This window comes from Misgurnus anguillicaudatus, chromosome 2 (assembly GCF_027580225.2).
Source record: "Misgurnus anguillicaudatus chromosome 2, ASM2758022v2, whole genome shotgun sequence".
NCBI classification, from domain to species: Eukaryota; Metazoa; Chordata; class Actinopteri; order Cypriniformes; family Cobitidae; genus Misgurnus; species Misgurnus anguillicaudatus.
In genome coordinates this window covers 1,511,568-1,531,549 of record NC_073338.2, presented here as the reverse complement: position 1 = coordinate 1,531,549, position 19,982 = coordinate 1,511,568, and the positions used below count along the sequence as shown (strand labels likewise).

Here is a 19,982-nt window from a genome sequence, read left to right as displayed (position 1 = left end):
AACACAACAACAAAACAATCTCGCATATTTTAAACATTATATATGTAAATTATAACAAAAGCGGGTAAGCATGCGGCTTCTGCCATCGTCTTGCCAGTCAGCTTGCTTTGCACACTCTGAAGTAATATATGAAATCTGACACCTGCTGCTCTGTGACATGACGCGTGTGAACTGTGTTTGCTCTCTCCAGGGGCGGACCCAAAAATCTACCGGGAAATTTCATAGACCACTACCCTCTTTGGTCAAAAAAAAGAAAAAAGAAAATGGTTTGCTGTAAATAAGCAAATGCTGAAATCTAAAATTACAATAAAATGACTGCAAAACAACATGAAATACCAAGTGTAATAATTATTATTTAAAAGATCTTAAAGTCAACAGTTCAGGTAAGCTAAAGCTTACTATGGTTGCAAAGCAGTTGCTTATAAAATTATTAAGCCTGTTTGGAGAGAGATATTTTATGTGACAAAATGTCAGTCATCGTGTGATAACGAAAATATAACGAGGCTTAAACTAACTTACGTGTTCTGAGCAGATGTTGTCATTGAACAGGCTGTAAACTGTTGGCAGACACTCGTGAAAAACTGATGCTGATTATCTGGGAAACATTCTCTAACAGCAGTCAAGTTGTCATTGTTTGTGTCAAAGTTGTGCATTTGTTGTAACATTACAACAGGAGATCAGACTTTGTGCTGCTCAAAGTGATGCACCGAGCTCCATTCCTCTGTGCGCGTGCGAGGCTATGCTTTTTTATTGGTTGTTGCGTTAAATCTTACCCAGAAACAACAGCCCTATTTCCTGATGTGTAGCCTCTTTCTTTATCTTTTGATTGGCTGATAGAACTCCTGGGGAGACGGGCTTGATAGAGAGAGCGGTGCGCCCAGATACATTTTGAGCGCTGAAGCATATTAAATATATGATAAATAGGTTTTAGTGTGGCAGGAGTGCATGACTAAAGACTGAAAGCACGGCTATTATCAGACCAGCCCTCGCAGCCTTAAAACACTACCGGCCCACCAGGAAAAGTCCCGACTCTCCCAATTGCCACTCCGCCACTGGCTCTCTCTAATGAAACTAAATGATTTAATTACAGGAAAAAATCAAAACAACGGTGGAAGACGGTATCACCGGTTATACCGACTATCGCAACACGCCTACTGGGCACTTTTATCCGGCCTAGCGAAGCCTTTTATAATTATATTAATCAGTGTAGGACTTTGGTCCAGAATGACTCATTTGATGCAGTATCATCAAGGTCCAAAAGATGTCGCTAATGCTGAAAACTCAACTGGAAAATGCGCATCAGAGCAGCAACAAAATAGAAAGATGAATGAATTATGTTTGAATAAATGTTGAATGTTGCGTGTTTAAAACAGAATGGACAGCAAAATTGTTCACCAACATCATACAGGTTCCGGTATGTGTTATTTGCCAGGAAGTATTGCCATTTTTAAAAAACAAAAACTGCTTGCCTGTTTTTAACATTATGGTGATATGTAATAATTAAAATGAAATGATTTTCCCTTAACAAAATTAACTACATTAAGCATATTTTTTATTTGTTGTAACCACAAATTTACTATGCTCTCACCATGGTATTTTAGTTATGATAAAACTGTGGAAATATGGCAATTAATATGATGAAAAAGAAAAACATGGTTACTTCACCAATAAAACATGCTTAAAGCTACACTGTGTAGTTTTTTTAGTTTATTCTTAGCAAAAACCAATGTGTTCTTTCAAAAATATGTGCTCATTCATGCGTTATTACTTCCAACTAATTAAAGTATTCTCGTCATAGGCGGAAATCACGGGGGGTCGGGGGGGACAGGACCCCCCCATCTGAGGGTTGTCCCCCACTAATATATCATTAAAATGTGTATTGAAAATAATTTAATGATTTATAATACTTAAATAGTTGTGTAAGAAGTAAAACAATACAAATGCAAACGGAGCAACAACAAAAACGTTGTAAACATTTGGATTCCCCCCTCCCTTGCCTCACAGTGGTTTGGTCCACTGCCAGCGCCACACAGTCGGGTGGTTGAGAAGTGTACGGAGCCGACGCGTTAATCAACTATATACCTACAAACCAACGTTTCCCACCACTTATCAGTTTATCCTAATATGTTTTAAAACTGGTCTGGACATATAAACATGAACATATTTCGTTTTATGAGAACAGAAGCAGATAAACGAACAAGAAAACATTTTTATGCATTCATGCAGAGGTGAGGCAGAGCTGAAAGTAACAAATTTCATTTACTCACGTTGCTGTAATTGAGTTTTGAGTAGTTTTTAAAATCTGTACTTTTACTTTTACTTAAGTATGTTTTGTTTAAAGTATTGTAGGCTACTTCGCTACATTTTAAATCATATCCATTACTGAGCAAAAAATAAAACAAAAAAGCAAGGTGATAAAGAAACGCCATGGATGATTGATTGATGGGCGGGGGAACGCGCAAAAAGAGCCATGGAGAGGGACTGAATTGCCAACCGGGTTTTTACCGCTAATTTCCACGCCGCGTTTTTAATACATGCGCATTATCCTTCGAGGTCTAGCAGCTTCGTGTCAAGTCAAACATAACTTAAGAACGTCCTCGGGAATGCGCAGGTCATCAGACATTGCAGAGAGAGAGAGAGAGAGAGAGAGAGAGAGAGAGAGAGATTGAAAGACATCGGGTACACAGATCAGGGAAGCTAGAATACAATAAACGTGTACAGGATAAAAATATTATGGCACTCATCTCATGATATGCTCATTTAAACTAGGTATATAGTTTAATAAAATAATGTATGTTACCAGCAGTACATCAATTACAACCTTACTATAGTGATTGTATTTACTCGATGAATCATATTACTTTTGCTTCAAAAGTGCATAACTCACCTGTAAAAATCATTAAATAATTCCATAACTGTTTCTTAGTTATAAAAAAGCTTTTTATTTTATTAACTATTTGTTATTGCACTTTAAATGTAAAGATGTTCCTACAATAAAAAACAACTAGTTTGAGATTTATATTTCCTTGTCCTTTTTTAACTATACTAGAAGCTCTCCCCGCTGTAAAAGTAACTTTTTACTCTGAGTAAAATTAAAATGATTTTTAGACCAGTAACTTTACTTTTACTTAAGTAAAATATTATTAAAGTAACTTTACTTTTACTTAAGTGGAATATTTTATTACTCTTTCCACCTCTGCATTTCATGTGTATTAAAATTACATTTGCGTCCGTTCATAGAGAAAGAGAAACATTCTATCTGTACACATTTCTTTGCAAGTACAATTTTGCCTGTATTATTGGTGTCCCCTTCAAAAAAAATTCTTGAAAAATTTTATGTTTATTGTCCCCCCCAACATTTAGATGAAATTTTCGCCCCTGATTCTCGTAAGTGTAGAATCTGCTATTTAGAATACATACAGGCGAGTCGTCGAATGGCTAAATTCATGTTGTGCCTCCATCTTTGAAATACATTCGCTGACGAGGGACATTCCTGAAATTCATGCTCCGCCTTTTGAGCTTTCAGACTACACTCACACTGGCCACTTCTCAGTCTGACCCTAGAGTCACATTAGCTACAAAAGTGAGCGACACCGAGCGACACGCATTCGCTTGATGGTCATTCCTTGGCTAGTATCTAAAAGCGGTATCAAAAGTCACTTTAGAGGTATTGTTAAGTTACAAGAATTATGTTTTTGGATTTAAAAGTATTTATTTCTCGATAAAAGTAACAAAATAAATTAGATAAAATGCCAAACTTATCAAATATATACAGAAATACGCATTTTCTGCCATCTTGAATTATTTTCACTGAACTACGTCACGCTGCCCCTTCACTCTGATTGGTAGTCGCTTTGTCGCATCGCTCAGGATTTGCATAAAATAGTCACCTTGTCTATTTTGGCCCCACCTTCCATATGAAAATGAATGGTAGCCTGTCGCTTTGTCTCTGTCTCTTGTAGCTAATGTGACGGGGGGGAGGTTGGGGTAAAGCTGAAGCCTCCCGAGGTTGCATTTGAAGAGTTTCGTTGTAAAACGAGATAAATCCATTTTTTTAAATTTTTCTCAAAACATGTTTATTATTGTTATCATGTTATTATTTTGTTTTATGGTGCTACTTAGCTGTATTTTTTAAGTAATGAAAGTTTAAATTAGTGATGCACCAATGTATCGGCCGCCGATATTAATCGGCCGATATTTGATGAATTTGAAACCATCTGCGTATCGGTAATAGCACGAGAAAGGCCGATACCGATTGTTTATTAATAAATTGCATAAAGAAATCCATTATATGTAAAAAATGAGTTAATGTTGTTAATAAAATAAATGCTGAATAGCTAAAACCACATTTGAAGGTTGTCATGCTGTCTTATTATATTTGTTTTAGCTTAATTTGTGCCTCTCTTATTATGTTGGTCAGTTGAATGTTAATTAGATCCAATCCATGTTCAGTAAAAAATTTTGATGCAGAAATAAACTAGCTAATAGACCAACTGTATAGTATTGTATACAAGTGTTTAATACCGGTATCAGCATCGGCCAGAAGTTGTCTGTTTAAATCGGTATCGGTATCGGCCCAAAAAAATCCTATCGGTGCATCCCTAGTTTAAATCAAAACAAACCAACTGCAGTTGCATTGAAATTAATTGGAATGCACAACAAAAAACAACGAGATTTCTAAAAAAAAAAAAAAACGGTGGTTATCTCGTTTTGCAACGAAACTCTTCATTTGTAGGCAACATATATCATCAAGAGAGTCTTATTTCAGAATATTAACAATCATAAAGTTGACAATTATTTTTAGTTAATCGTAAATTGATGTAATATGCTTATGAATGTAATGCTCAGTTCACTTAAATAAACCAGACTTGATGACGTATGCAGCCTGCATATGCGACCTGCGTAGACTGAAAGACTTCGAATTGAGAAACAGCCGCACACCATGAGAAACTCGCAATCTAATGCTTTGATTTGAGGCTGAATTTGAAAGCCTGTTGAAGAGCTATTCTCAAGGACATTAATATGAGTCGCCAAGGAAGCAAAAAAGAGATTTAAAACGACAACACGACAGGAAAAACAACAAGACCAAAGTCAATATTGGAGTAGTTTTCTAAGATGGAAACAGATCATGAGGCTCAAGAGATGCCGAAGTTGCCTGCTTTCTATCTTCTCCACAGGTAATTCAGCATATCCGTTTAAATCTACACAGTCTATGGTGTAAACTCGAAGTTTTATAGTTCCTTGGCTAACTATAGCATGGTAATGCATAACACTACGTCTTGTAGTGTAAACACGCATGTGGTTGAATGTGTTCAAACAGCCACACGAGACCGCCGTCTCTCCACCCATTTATGTAATCTGAGGTACGGAGATCAATGTTTTACATCTTTTCTGACTTCTGCCGGCGAACACACAATGTAACACGCTATTTTTAGCGTTTCATTGATAAAACTAAAGCGGCTGATCTGCGCGTCTTTTATTAGTTTAATTTTACAACCTTGTGAAAGTTATGCAATCTTTTTTTAGCAATTGCGCTGAAATATCAGAGAAAGCTCTTACATATACACGGACAAAACATTGTGTAGCATGTTTACTTACAACACAAGTAGAGGACTAAATTAACTAAACTAGTTTGCCTCCATATCATGACAATCTGACTTTTTCCATGTTTAACATAAATCTGTGTGCTATGGTGGATCACAGCCAATGGACACTGTTAATTGTAGGTATTTTTTATTGCTTTTGCTTTATACAGCCACCGCAGGAGTTAAAACGCGCTCCGAATGTGTGTGTGTGTGTGTGTGTGTGGTGGGGGGATGCTAGAAAGTAATATTCAGTTGGTTGTCATATAGAATTTCACCGCTAGATGTGAGTAGATCTTACACAGTGTGGCTTTAATCTTCTTTAAGGTAATAACTGTAAAAATGGCTCACAATCTTAGTGTGCTAAATGTACAGTGTGTTCAACTGAGTGTTGATTTTAGATAAATAAAGCTACATTTGTCATTCATAGTATGTGGCCCTTCATCTTTATTTCAGAACCTGATGTGGCCCTCGATTAAGAAAAGTTTGCCTACCCCTGTGTTAAATTCTCAGTGTATTTAATGTGTTAAGTGTTTAACCATGAGGTCTATGATGTGAGACTGACAATTTGGGGTGGTTTCCCGGATAGCGTTTAGACTAGTCCTAGACTAAAATATATGTAAGAGCTGTACAAACTGAAAACAGTTTACACTGACATAGCTTAATATACATCAGTGCTCTTTGTTTTGCCTCAAGAGTCATGCCAGTTATGTTTTTAGTAATGCATGTTTGTTGAAACTAGTTATATTTCATAATTAAACTAAGGTCTAGTCCTGGATTAAAATAATCCCTGTCTGGGAAACCACCCCTTTATGACGCACCATAAAGGCTGCATTGTTTTGCTTTCAAATTAAAAATACAAATATAAATATAAAATATAGCTGCAAGCAGCAATTACCGGGGTTCAAGCGATTTGGGACATTAAGACCTTTAAGGGCATGCCTGTGTAGATTTGCTGCATTGTACAAAATAAATGATGAAAAATAAGCTACCAGACACACGTGTTCAAAGTTATCAGCAAAAAAGTTGCTATCATTCAGTGAAATGTCTCCCTCTCTTCTCACGGAACATTGACAAACAGAACACTGAAGGAAATGTTTGTGGTGCTTGCAGTGGCAAAACTCGGGTCACAAAATGTTAAAATCGTGTTAATGAGTCAAAAGAGCCGAACCCCATATCTCTGCAATGTTCTGATTCAGAGATACAGCTCTTGATAAATGGTTGCTAGGGTATTCTCATTAGTTGTTAGGAAGTGAATTGCAATTCACCAATTATTATACTCAAAGCCATGAAAGGCATAATCCATGATGACTCATGATTTTAGATGTAAGGTTGCAGTATTTTTAAGTGAAAATAACAAATAACCACTAGGTGGCGCTATGACAAACTCGTGCATGCAACCTCAGGTCATGACTGTGTTACATCTAGCTAGTATCACGGCTATTCACTTTAGTATAGTGAAGAAACAGTTGTATGACCATTGGGCTCACTCAATGTCAAAGGTTTTGTTCAATTATGAGGCCAACTAGTGGTGCAGGCATACAATTTTTTTTGTATTGCCTCAGACTCTGCTCAGACATCAGCGTATCAAATTTGGTGAAAAAATGTCATTTTGTTGTAGAATTATAAGCATTTATATCTAAAAAACAAAAAAAATGAATGTAATTTTTCGTTTTTTGCAATTTTCGGCCATTTCTGATGGAAATTTTAACATAACGCCAATAGAGTTTTTTGTTCAGAAGGTAAAGTTAATTTCTTCCTATGGTTGTTTCGAGTCGATCGGAATAACCCTCGCGGAGTTATTCGCGCGTGTTTTTTAAGCGCTAATTTGCTGCGCAGGGCTAACCGTTAGGCGAAACCTGGCATGTTTGGTATCGTTGGACTCGGCAACAATTCAAAACTCTTAGGAAAAAAGTCCCATGAAAATACGTCAAACTCAGCCTAAGTTATAAGCATTTAAATGATTCGTCTGACCACTAGGTGGCACTGTGACGAAACGAGGCAAGCAACCTCAGGCCATGACTCTCATCACAAGTACCAAGTATCGTGTTGATACTTCATTTCTGTCACCAGTTATAGCCAATAAAGTCCAAGAGGCTGCGCACACTTCAGACGTTTGGGCGTGGCATGTCGACCGTGAGTCGAAAGTTCAACTTTTTTTCAATAATTATTGATATTCGAACTCCAAGGAACATTTTAGCACTGGAATGATTTCGATTGAGCGAAAAACCTAGGACTAGTTCGTTTTTATTTTTTTCGACAAAATCGAATATAGCGGAAAATTTTTAATGACAGAAATGAAATCGGAGATATGTTCGTCTTGACGCAAGGAATCCAGGGAAATAAGACACTTGACATTTGGACAAGAATTGTGGGAGTTATGAGCATCAACGCGTTTGCCATCGCTGTAGCGCCCCCCATAGGCCGATTGGGTTCATACTCTGTCAAGTTCGCGCACGAATGAGACCTATCATTTGGCCAAGTCTCAAGTCTCTAGGCCTTACGGTTTGGTCTGCACGATCCGTTTTACGGCAGAAGAAAAATAATAAATAGATACAGCTCTCATGTGTTACATCTAGCTAGTATCACTGCTATTCACTTTAGTATAGTGAAGAACCAGTTGTATGAGCATTGGGCTTACTCGATGTCAAAGGTTTTGTTCAATTATGAGGCCAACTAGTGGTGCAGGCATACAATTTTTATTGTATTGCCTCAGACTCTGCTCAGACATCAGCGTATCAAATTTGGTGAAAAAATGTCATTTCGTTGCAGAGTTATAACCATTTATGTGCAAAAAACACAAAATTTGGAGGTAATTTTTTGTTTTTTGCAATTTTCGGCCATTTCTGATGGAAATTTTAACATAACGCCAATAGAGATTTTTGTTCAGAAGGTAAAGTTAATTTCTTCCTATGGTCTTTTCGAGTCGATTGGAATAACCCTCGCGGAGTTATTCGCGCGTGTTTTTTAAGCGCTATTTTGCTGCGCAGGGCTAACCGTAAGGCGAAACCTGGCATGTTTGGTATCGTTGGACTCGGCAACAATTCAAAACTCTAAGGAAAAAAGTCCCATGAAAATATGTCAAACTCAGCCTAAGTTATAAGCATTTAAATGATTCGTCTGACCACTAGGTGGCGCTGTGACGAGACGAGGCACGCAACCTCATGCCATGACTCTCATCACAAGTACGAAGTATCGTGTTGATACTTAATTTCTGTCCCCAGTTATAGCCAATAAAGTCCAAGTGGCTGGGCACACTTCAGACGTTTGGGCGTGGCATGTCGACCCTGAATCGAAAGTTCAACTTTTTTTGATAACTTTTTATATTCACACTCCAAGGAATATTACAGCACTGGAACGGTTCCGATCGGACAAAAAACCTAGGACTAGTTCGTTTTTATTTTTTTCGACAAAATCGAAAATAGCGGAACATTTTTAATGACGGAAATGAAATCGGAGATATACATTTTGTTCGTCTTGACGCAAGGAATCCAGGGATATAAGACACTTGACATTAGGACAAGAATTGTGGAAGTTATGAGCATCAACGCGTTTGCCATCGCTATAGCGCCCCCCATAGGCCGATTGGGGTGACACTCTGTCAACTTCGCGCACGAATGAGACCTACCATTTGGCCAAGTCTCAAGTCTCTAGGCCTTACGGTTTGGTCTGCACAATCCGTTTTACGGCAGAAGAAAAATAATAAATAGAAGAATAAAAATCCATACAAATACAATAGGGTTTCAGCCCTACGGGCTTGAACCCCTAAAAAGTTGAATTTCATGACAAAATATCATGCTTTAAGAATAGACATGGCATAAATAGACAATAAGAAGCTAGGGATGTCACGGTACCAAAAATCTAGTAGTCGGTACCAGTACCACAAAAAGTACACGGTACTCTGTACCTAAGTCGGTACCACAGTGTGTAAAAAAGAACAATTATACTTAAATATATTTTTTTTTTATTAAAACATTTCAACATAGAAAACTTTTAAGAGCTTCTGTTTAGGTTGTCTGTGTTAATGTTTGTTGACTTTTCTCCTGACTCTCTTGGTGTACATCCTCCTCTGGCTGATACTGTTAAAAAGAGAGAGAATAAGAAATACATTTTATTTATAAAACATACTGTCTGACAATGACTAATAAATCAGCTAAAGCTACAGGTGCTAAGGTGCACTTATAAACACACGCAAATGCAGCGTCATTAACAAATAACTGACTTTAACATCTAGCATAAAGTTAGCTGGTTACACGGCATTAATGCCAGCTGCCTCAAACAAACATAATATAGGGTCTGGGTTTCAGTATAAAATTAAAGTTTTACAGTTTGTATATAATGTTAATGTGAATTAAAACTTACCTCGAATTCTTTAAAGAGATCAAGGTGTCTGTCTTTCAAGAGCTTTGCCAAATTCTATGTTTGATAGCGACAAACTACTTTAGAGAGATTCCCGTGTGCTCTTAAGAGGCGTTTTTCCTCTTCTTTAACTCTTGTGGAGCGTCAAATACACACGCGCGTATATGCTGCCCCCATCAGTCCCGGAAGAGTATTGCAGCCTCGGTACCTCCGGTACCAGAGAAAGCAGGTACCGTCATGTTTAAAAAAATTTTGGTATCGACTTGGTACCGAAGTATCGGTTCTCGTGACATCCCTACAATAGAATGAATCTTTTACTTTTGTTTTTTGTGTTAATGTTTAACAGAAACACTGGCTCAGAGCGTCACAGACTGAAGCGTTGCGAGTTTGCAGGATGGGACTCCGAGCAGCAGTTTTCTCTCAGCTCTGTGTCACCCAGCAAACCTCCAAACATCAAAGCTGCTGATGGGCCAAGTGGCTTTTACCCAGCGGAGGGCAGTAGAGATGCTGAGGTAGAGGATGGTAAAGATCTAGGTTCTCTACAGACTAAAGCTGTGCGAATGTTGGAAAGTGACCTAGAGATTGTACCTGGAGAGAAGATGTCCGTGACCGTCAGCTGCCAGGCCAAGTAAGAGATTTGAATGTTTTTAATGAAACAAAAATGTAGTAAAGCATGGACTAAGAGTTTATATTCACGTTCATACTAAACGTAATATAACAGCTGACAATTTTAAACAACAGGTTAATCTCTATGGGTTAGCTTCCCAGACAGGGATTAAGTCTAGTCCAAGATTAAAATGCTTGTTTAAGCTGTCTTACCCGATGCAGCTTGCACTGACATATCTTAAATTATATCAGTGCCATTGATTTGTCTCAAGATGCACACCAGTATTTTTTTGTAAGGTATGTTTGCAACAACTACTTAACTCTCTTAAAGGGCCATTTAATCGATAGAAACGTTAATCTTTATGTGCGTCATATTTGTAGTCGAAATGTAGCATAAATTTAGAATTTTGTGCCTTTTTGACCGAGAAAAGACAGAACATGACTTTAGGGCACATTTGTATGAAAAACTACAACTTCAACTTCAACGAACTTTATTTATCCGTTAGAAACTTCGTTTGTTTTGAGCATCAGTGCATGTACAATACCACTATAAAGTCAGCATGATCAGCATGATCCAACACACACGCACACACATGCACGCACACACACTCACGAACCCACAAACATATAGGCAAACAGTCAATAGATAGTCAATAGATAGTAACATAAATATAAATAGTAACCAAAGCTTGTAAAATACAGTAAATAAATACATGATAACTAAGCATTAAGAATACTAAACATTAGGCATTAAAAAACAGTAGTTAAAATGAAGGAAAAGAAAAAGCTAAAATATGAAATGTATCATTCCTCATTTATTCATATTTCTAATAGATGTAGGCACAAAACTTGTCATGGCTCTCTTGGTCCTGAATACAAGTGATCTATATCTCTGGCCTGAAGGTTAAAGACAGTAGTGACTATGCAGTGTATGAGTAGCATCTGAGGCTATTTGTGTACCTTTTGCCTTTGTCCTCCTATACTAATGAGTGGTTCCTGCATCTGTTCAATTATTTTACTGCTTAATGTTATAACTCTGTTTAGTGTGTTACGATGAATGTTAGATAGTGATCCAAACCAAGCTGATATATTAAAAGTTATTATAGACTCAATAAAACATTTATAAAAAGCTATCAGCACTGACTGATGAACTCGAAGTTTACGCAGAAATATCCTTCTTTCGGGTTTTATGCACCATCTGATGGATATTCTGTGAAGCGAAACACATTGAGGGAATTTGTAAGTATGCACCCCCCCAACCCCCGAAAGCACTTGCAGAATTCTGCGAGACAAATTTGCGAATGCCGCAGGAGAAAACTTGCATTCTCAAAGGCCACATCTGTAAGTGCACTCAAAAGTGCATACACAGAGAGACGAGTTTCAAAAAAACAAGTGAACATAAAATCTGTTTTTCTTTCTGTTCTTGAAAGGAGTCAGGAGTTACAAACAAAATGGTCTGGAAAACCACAGTATTACACAGTATTATTTTTCTAATAAAAACATTTGTTGCAGCTATTTTCATAAACGGACATTTCAACCTCTCCGGTTTCAAAAATAATATCGTGCACACGTGTCAGTTTTCAGAAAAGTGTGCATATATGCCGTCAAGAGAAGCTCAAGCCCACTTAAGCCAATCACCGGCAGCTCTGGTGGTGACGCGAACTGGTTCTTCATGTTGGAGGGAGGAGTTGTTGCAGTAGGTGATCGATGACGTCAAAGTACCGTGGTAGCGAGTTGATGAATCACACGTAGCGCTCTAATTTCGAATCGCTCTCGCGGTACTTTGACATCATCCGTCTGTCAGTTCTTGCAGCGCCGCATAAAGTCAAACACGCGTAAAATTGCTGACCTCCAAGCACTCGTCTCTGCTCCTCGACATAATGGAGCAGCTGTATTTGCAAATACAAACACACGAAACGAGTTTGCACGAACAGAAATGTGATAAATGTGATACCGGTTCCCCATCTCTACTCATCCTTCTAGACTTAACAGCTGCTTTTGATACAGTAGATCACAGCATTCTCCTTCATCGCTTACAATACACAATTGGACTGTCAGAAAATGTTCATAAGTGGTTTATCTCATACCTGACTGGCAGAACCGAGTATGTTGCCCAAGGCAAAGCCAAATCACACACTCAAAATGTCACCTGCGGTGTTCCTCAGGGCTCTGTGCTGGGCCCCACACTCTTTTCCATATACATGCTCCCCCTTGGCAGAATCATTAGTAGACATGGTATATCATTCCATTGTTATGCTAATGATACACAGCTTTATCTAAGGACAACCCCCACCTCTTCTTCTCCCTTGCCAGCATCCTTACTGACCACATGCCTGGAGGAGATAGAGACATGGATGAAGCTCAACTTCCTTCAGTTGAATAGCTCAAAGACGGAGGCCATCTTACTTGGCACACCACATCAGCTCCGCTTTTCAACTATTAACAGAATCACTTTCTCTGGCCAAAACATCACCCTTTCCACATCTGTCACCAATTTGGGTGTTAAAATGGACTCTCAACTCACCTTTGACACCCACATCAAACACCTCTGCAAGACATCATTCTACCATCTCAAGAACATTGCCAAACTCCGCCCATTACTCAACCTGGCAGATGCAGAGAAGCTCGTCCATGCCTTTGTCTCCTCCATGCTGGACTACTGTAATGCACTCCTCATCGGGATCTCTGGCAAAAGCATCCAGCGACTACAGTACATCCAGAACAGCGCTGCCAGGATCCTGATGAGGGTGCGTAAGTATGATCACATCACCCCATCTTGAAATCTCTCCACTGGCTCCCTGTCTCATTCAGGATTGAATATAAGGTTTCCATCCTGACCCACCAGTGCATTCATGGACATGCCCCTCTTTACCTACAGGAACTCCTCACCCATCACACCACTTCACTCACCCTCCGATCTGCAAATACAAACACTCTCAACGTCCCTAGAACCATCTCTGCAGCATGGGTGGTAGGGCCTTCTCATCGGCTGCTCCCAGATTATGGAATGCCCTCCCTGAACACCTGAGGGCACCACAAACTATTGATGTTTTTTTTTGAACATATCTTTTTAAGAAAGCTTTTTACTAAAATTTATTTTATGATTGCTTTTCTCTTTAAAAACTATTTTATCTATTTAACTATTTTAAAAACTATATTTTTATATATTATATGCTTTGTAGCACTTAGAGATTACTGTAATGTAAAGTGCAATACAAATAAAATTTATTATTATTATTATTATTATTATTATTAGGCAAGGCAAGGCACGTTTATTTGTAAAGCACATTTCATACACAGAGGTCATTCAAAGTGCTTTACATAGAAATGAGGAAACATTATATAAAATATAAAAAAGAAAATTTAAAAATAATAGATACACAATAAAATCACAATAAAAACAAAGATACATGAGAATTTAGAATAACATCTGTGCCAAATTTAAACCTTACTTGATGTGCAACATTGTTTTTTTATAAATGTTTTTAATATCTTTATTTGTTATTAGATTTCCCCACCACTTTTTTCCTGATCCGAATAATGATCTGATCCGTGCCTCAAAAATCGTAGCATGATCCGAATCGTGAGTTTTGTGATCCGTCACACCCCTACCTATCATTAAACTGAGGTTAACTAAATGGATCGTTGAAGCCATTGCATTAGCATACGCCTTCCTGAACGAGTGGTGCCCTCTCTGTGTTAAAGACCACTCCACACGAGTTATGGTTTCATCATGGGCCTGGTCTACAGGGATTTCCATCGCAGACATTTGTGACATTGTGCAGACATCGCTGGCTGGTCCTTGCCATCTACATTTGTCCGATTTTAAAGCCTGGAGTCCCTGCCTTATAAATGCAGGTCCTGTCAGCTTAATCATATTATCATTACACTCATCCCTGATAGCCAACTCGTACACACGTTGTCTGTTTATATGGTGCTTTACACTTGAGCTATGTTCCGAGCTTGCTATAACTGATTAATGGGGCCTCATTCAGTATCTCTCCAGTAAATGCACTTACAGACTGTTATAAGCATGGCGTGATGGGATATGTGCCCCATAGCATCAGGTACTGACACAATGCGAAGTGAACTGTATTGAAAGGGAACAATAAGGTAACTTATGTAACACCGGTTCCTTGAATTAACCGGAACATGCATTGCGTTGCTGTCCGTGCTTAAACTTTGTGCAGCAATTGTTTTTGACTGCTCGCTTCAGTCAAAAAAGGTACTCTATAGCGTTCTACCCGGACATATACAGGGAGTGCAGAATTATTAGGCAAGTTGTATTTTTGAAGATTAATTTTATTATTGAACAACAACCATGTTCTCAATGAACCCAAAAAACGAATTAATATCAAAGCTGAATATTTTTGGAAGTAGTTTTTAGTTTTAGCTATTTTAGGGGGATATCTGTGTGTGCAGGTGACTTTTACTGTGTGTAATTATTAGGCAACTTAACAAAAAACAAATATACCCATTTCAATTATTTATTTTTAGCAGTGAAACCAATATAACATCTCAACATTCACAAATATACATTTCTGACATTCAAAAACCAAACAAAAACAAATCAGTGACCAATATAGCCACCTTTCTTTGCAAGGACACTCAAAAGCCTGCCATCCATGGATTCTGTCAGTGTTTTGATCTGTTCACCATCAACATTGCGTGCAGCAGCAACCACAGCCTCCCAGACACTGTTCAGAGAGGTGTACTGTTTTCCCTCATTGTAAATCTGACATTTGATGATGGACCACAGGTTCTCAATGGGGTTCAGATCAGGTGAACAAGGAGGCCATATCATTAGATTTTCTTCTTTTATACCCTTTCTTGCCAGCCACGCTGTGGAGTACTTGGACGCATGTGATGGAGCATTGTCCTGCATGAAAGTCATGTTTTTCTTGAAGGATGCAGACTTCCTGTACCACTGCTTGAAGAAGGTGTCTTCCAGAAACTGGCAGTAGGACTGGGAGTTGAGCTTGACTCCTTCCTCAACCTGAAAAGGCCCCACAAGTTCATCTTTGATGATACCAGCCCAAACGAGTACTCCACCTCCACCTTGCTGGCGTCTGAGTCGGACTGGAGCTCTCTGTCTCTGGATTTACCAATCCAGCCACGGGCCCATCCATCTGGCCCATCAAGACTCACTCTCATTTCATCAGTCCATAAAACCTTAGAAAAATCAGTCTTGAGAGATTTCTTGGCCCAGTCTTGACGTTTCAGCTTGTGTGTCTTGTTCAGTGGTGGTCGTCTTTCTGCCTTTCTTACCTTGGCCATGTCTCTGAGTATTGCACACCTTGTGCTTTTGGGGACTCCAGTGATGTTGCAGCTCTGAAATATTGCCAAACTGGTGGCAAGTGGCATCTTGGCAGCTGCACGCTTGACTTTTCTCAGTTCACGGGCAGTTATTTTGCGCCTTGGTTTTTCCACACGCTTCTTGCGACCCTGTTGACTATTTTGAATGAAATGCTTGATTGTTCGATGATCACGCTTCAGAAGCTTTGCCATTTTAAGACTGCTGCATCCCTCTGCAAGATATCTCACTATTTTGACTTTTCTGAGCCTGTCAAGTCCTTCTTTTGAAGGAAAGGAAGTTGCCTAATAATTATGCACACCTGATATAGGGTGTTGATGTCATTACACCACACCCCTTCTCATTACAGAGATGCACATCACCTAATATGCTTAATTGGTAGTAGGCTTTCCAGCCTATACAGCTTGGAGTAAGACAACATGCATAAAGAGGATGATGTGGTCAAAATACTAATTTGCCTAATAATTCTGCACTCCCTTGTATAGGGCGTAGTCCCCTCCCCTTTTTGCTGGCTCAAACTCCATTTCTCTGTAATTTTTACAGATGTTAACCAATAGGTTTTAATCGCGGAGTAAACAAGAGTTTCCCTTATAGCTTTAGCTACTGACGCAATGCGCATTTATTTCATGGAACCAGGGTTACATGAGTAGCTTTAAACATATTCCTGTCACTGAAAAGCACTGAAAAGAAACCTTTTAGATGATTTAGTGAATATTGGGAGGGATGTGGCTGACCGGACAGTTGGGATGATAATTCCAGCAGCAAGGAATAGTGAAGAGGAGACTAATTTTGTTAGGGAGTTTGACATCCCACCACCTAAAGGGGGGAGGCAGCAAGGGTCTTCTGAAAACACACTCACCAGAGATCTTATCACCTCTCGATTCCTCTGCCTGATCATAAATTGGGGACAATCTAAACCAGCGGTTCCCAAACTTTTTTTCCTGCGCACCCCCTTCTATGTCCCGACCGGGTTGGCGCACCCCCAAACCCCACTTAAAAAAAAAAAATAAAGACTCGCCATAAAGACTCATGTTTAATCATGTGCAAATAACCAGGGGCCGGTTGCACCAGCCGGACGTAAAGAAGTTGGGTGTAAGTCCTACGTCGGGCTTAGCTACGTTTGACATTGTGAAAAATATTTACGCCTGTTGCACCATCTGAAACTACGACTAGACGCAGCTACGCTCAGCGTAGATGATGCGCGCCCCCGTGTATGCGTTTAATATTTAGACGCCATTCGAATTTACTATGGTAAGAAACGTACACTTACTGCCGCCAGCTAATAGATGACATATGAGAGCTTTCCTCATGTTTACCAGTGCGCTCTCCCTCAAGATGCGTGCGTCACGTGCAGACCCATCAAACACATTCACAAAAGCCTTTACAGTTCGCACAAAAGGTGTATAATAGTTTGCAGATTCATTATAACAGCTCAAGTTTCAAACAAAATTAAATGAAAGCTTTTAATAAGTTCTCTACAGTGTCTTTGTAAGTATTTATGTATTTTATTATAAAAATTAATTGCCGGTCTCTCTACCATGCATGAAAGCACATTGCTCGCGTATCCTGTGCATTAGACGCACCCATGTCTCGTCCCATTTGATTATTTCTATTTTTGCCATAGAAAAAAGTCTCTCTCTCTTGGTCCCTTCTCCTCCTTCGTGACTAACAACTTTATCATAAGACGCACCACTTGACAGTTTCCCTGATTTCAGCCAGTTAAGCATATTTATAATATGGAATGAATGAAACGAGTTGACACGCGTATAGCGGCTTCAGTGCATAACAGAAGAGCAGTGCGTAGAAAAAGACAGCAACTGTCTTCTACGTTTCTATCAAAAACTAAAAGTATAGTTTTTTTATTTAAAATAAAAGCGATTACAAAGGAAATGTTTACTGTTCATGTTTTTTATTCATTTATTGTATGGAAAAATCCCACTTAAAGAACCAGACCGCCATTAGATTTTTCCACTCGCGCACCCCCCGGTGGCAGCTCGCGTACCCCTGGGGGTGAGCGTACCACACTTTGGGAATCCCTGATATAGACTAATACAATAACAGGCTTAAATAAACCCAAAACATTAGTCCACTTACAGTTCTCACGGACACGTGTTTTATCAACTGGCTATCCTCCAGACATGACGGACCATGTCTTTCTCATTACGGCCGTGTGGCATACTAGCTTTGTGCTAGTTTCATGCTAGCTTTATGGTAATTTCATAATAAATCTTGCTAACTTAATGCTAAATCATGCTAGCTTCATGTTAAATCTTGTTAGCTTCACGCTAAATCATGCTAGCTTCATGCTAATCATGCTAGCATCATGTTAGGATCATGCTAATTTCATAATAAATCTTGCTAACTTAATGCTAAATCATGTTAGCTTCATGCTAAATCTTGTTAGCTTCACGCTAAATCATGCTAGCTTCATGCTAATCATGCTAGCATCCTGCAACCTTCATGCAAATTATGCTAGCTTCATGCTAATCATACTAACATCATGCTAACATCATGCTAGCTTCATGCTAATCATGCTAACATCATGTTAATCATACTGGCATCATGTCAGCTTCATGCTAGCTTCATGCTAATCATGTTAGCATCATGTTAGCTTCATGCTAATCATGCTAGCATCATGCTAGCTTCATGCTAATCATGCTAGCTTCATGCTAATCATGCTAGCATCATGCTAGCTTCATGCTAATCATGCTAGCTTCATGCTAATCATGCTAGCTTCATGCTAATCATGCTAGCTTCATGCTAATCATGCTAGCTTCATGCTAATCATGCTAGCTTCATGCTAATCATGCTAGCTTCATGCTAATCATGCTTAGCATCATGTTAGGTTCATGCTAATCATGATAGTATCATGTTAGCTTCATGTTAATCATGCTAAAATCATGTTAGCTTCATGCTAATCATGCTAACATCATGCTAGCTTCATGCTAATCATGCTAACATCATGCTAGCTTCATGCTAATCATGCTAGCATCATGCTAACTTCATGCTAATCATTCTAACATCATGTTAGCTTCATGCTAATCATGCTAGCTTCATGCTAATCATGTTAACATCATGTTAGCTTCAATGCTAATCATGCTAGCTTCATGCTAACGTCATGCTAATCATGCTAACATCATGCTATCTTCAATGCTTATCATGCTAGATTCATGCTAACATCATGATAATCATGTTAGCATCATGTTATTTTCATACTAATCATGTTACCATCATGTTAGCTTCATGCTAGCTTCATGCTAATCATGTTAACATCATGTTAACTTCATGTTAAATCTTACTAGCCTTATGCTAAATCATGCTAGCATCATGCTGGCTTCATGCTAAATCATGTTAGCTTCGTGGTAAATCATGCTAACTTCATGCTAAATCATGCTAGCTTTATGTTAAATCATGCTAGTGTCATGCTAGCTTCATGCTAAATCATGCTAACTTCATGCTAAATTATGCTAACGTCATGTTAAATCATGCTAGCTTTATGCTAAATCATGCTAGTGTCATGTTAGCTTCATGTTAAATCATGCTAGCTTCATGCTAAATCATGTTAACTCATGCTAGCTTCATATTTCATCATGATAACTTTTTTAAATTATGCTAGCTTCACACTAAAACATGTCAACAGCCAGGTAAACTACTAGACTAAATTTCTTTTACATTTCTGTCAATCAACTTTTTTGCATTTTCATGCACTGGTAATTCCTTGGGAATTGCATTTCTAGTTAGAGTTGATGTACAATTATGGGTATATTCACTGGACGAATGCATTAATTAATTGTTATTACTAAATGAGAAATCAGGTAAAACCTTATAAACTTGTATAGTTAATTACAGTTGTTACACTAATTATTCCCTTTTGAGCTAAATCTGGGATTCCCTTAGCATACTTCAGTAGAAGGTTTAATGGTGTTTTAAAAAAATATTTTGTTTATTTGTGTTTTACGGCAATTTGAGAAAAAGAAACGATTTTACTATATCGTTCTTCCCCCATTAAAGTTCAAAGTACTTGTATGACTGAAATTGAGGCAATGCAAACATGGTTGCAGCGTGCAGAACCTTTTTTACTCTCTACAGAGCTCTTAACCCAGATCATTCTGAACCAATTG

At 38.5% G+C, this 19,982-nt stretch overlaps 1 protein-coding gene across 4 annotated transcripts in view; it reads left to right on the top strand.

Moving 5' to 3' along the window:
* Window positions 1-19,982, top strand: part of mov10l1 (Mov10 like RNA helicase 1) — a 221,507-nt gene that overhangs the window by 85,395 nt on the left and 116,130 nt on the right. For all 4 annotated transcript variants that reach the window (XM_055201125.2, XM_055201124.2, XM_073871734.1 and 1 more), the window contains exon 8: window positions 10,288-10,569. In XM_055201125.2, coding sequence (XP_055057100.2) covers window positions 10,288-10,569 — 282 coding nt within the window. The remainder of the gene's footprint in view (window positions 1-10,287; window positions 10,570-19,982) is intronic.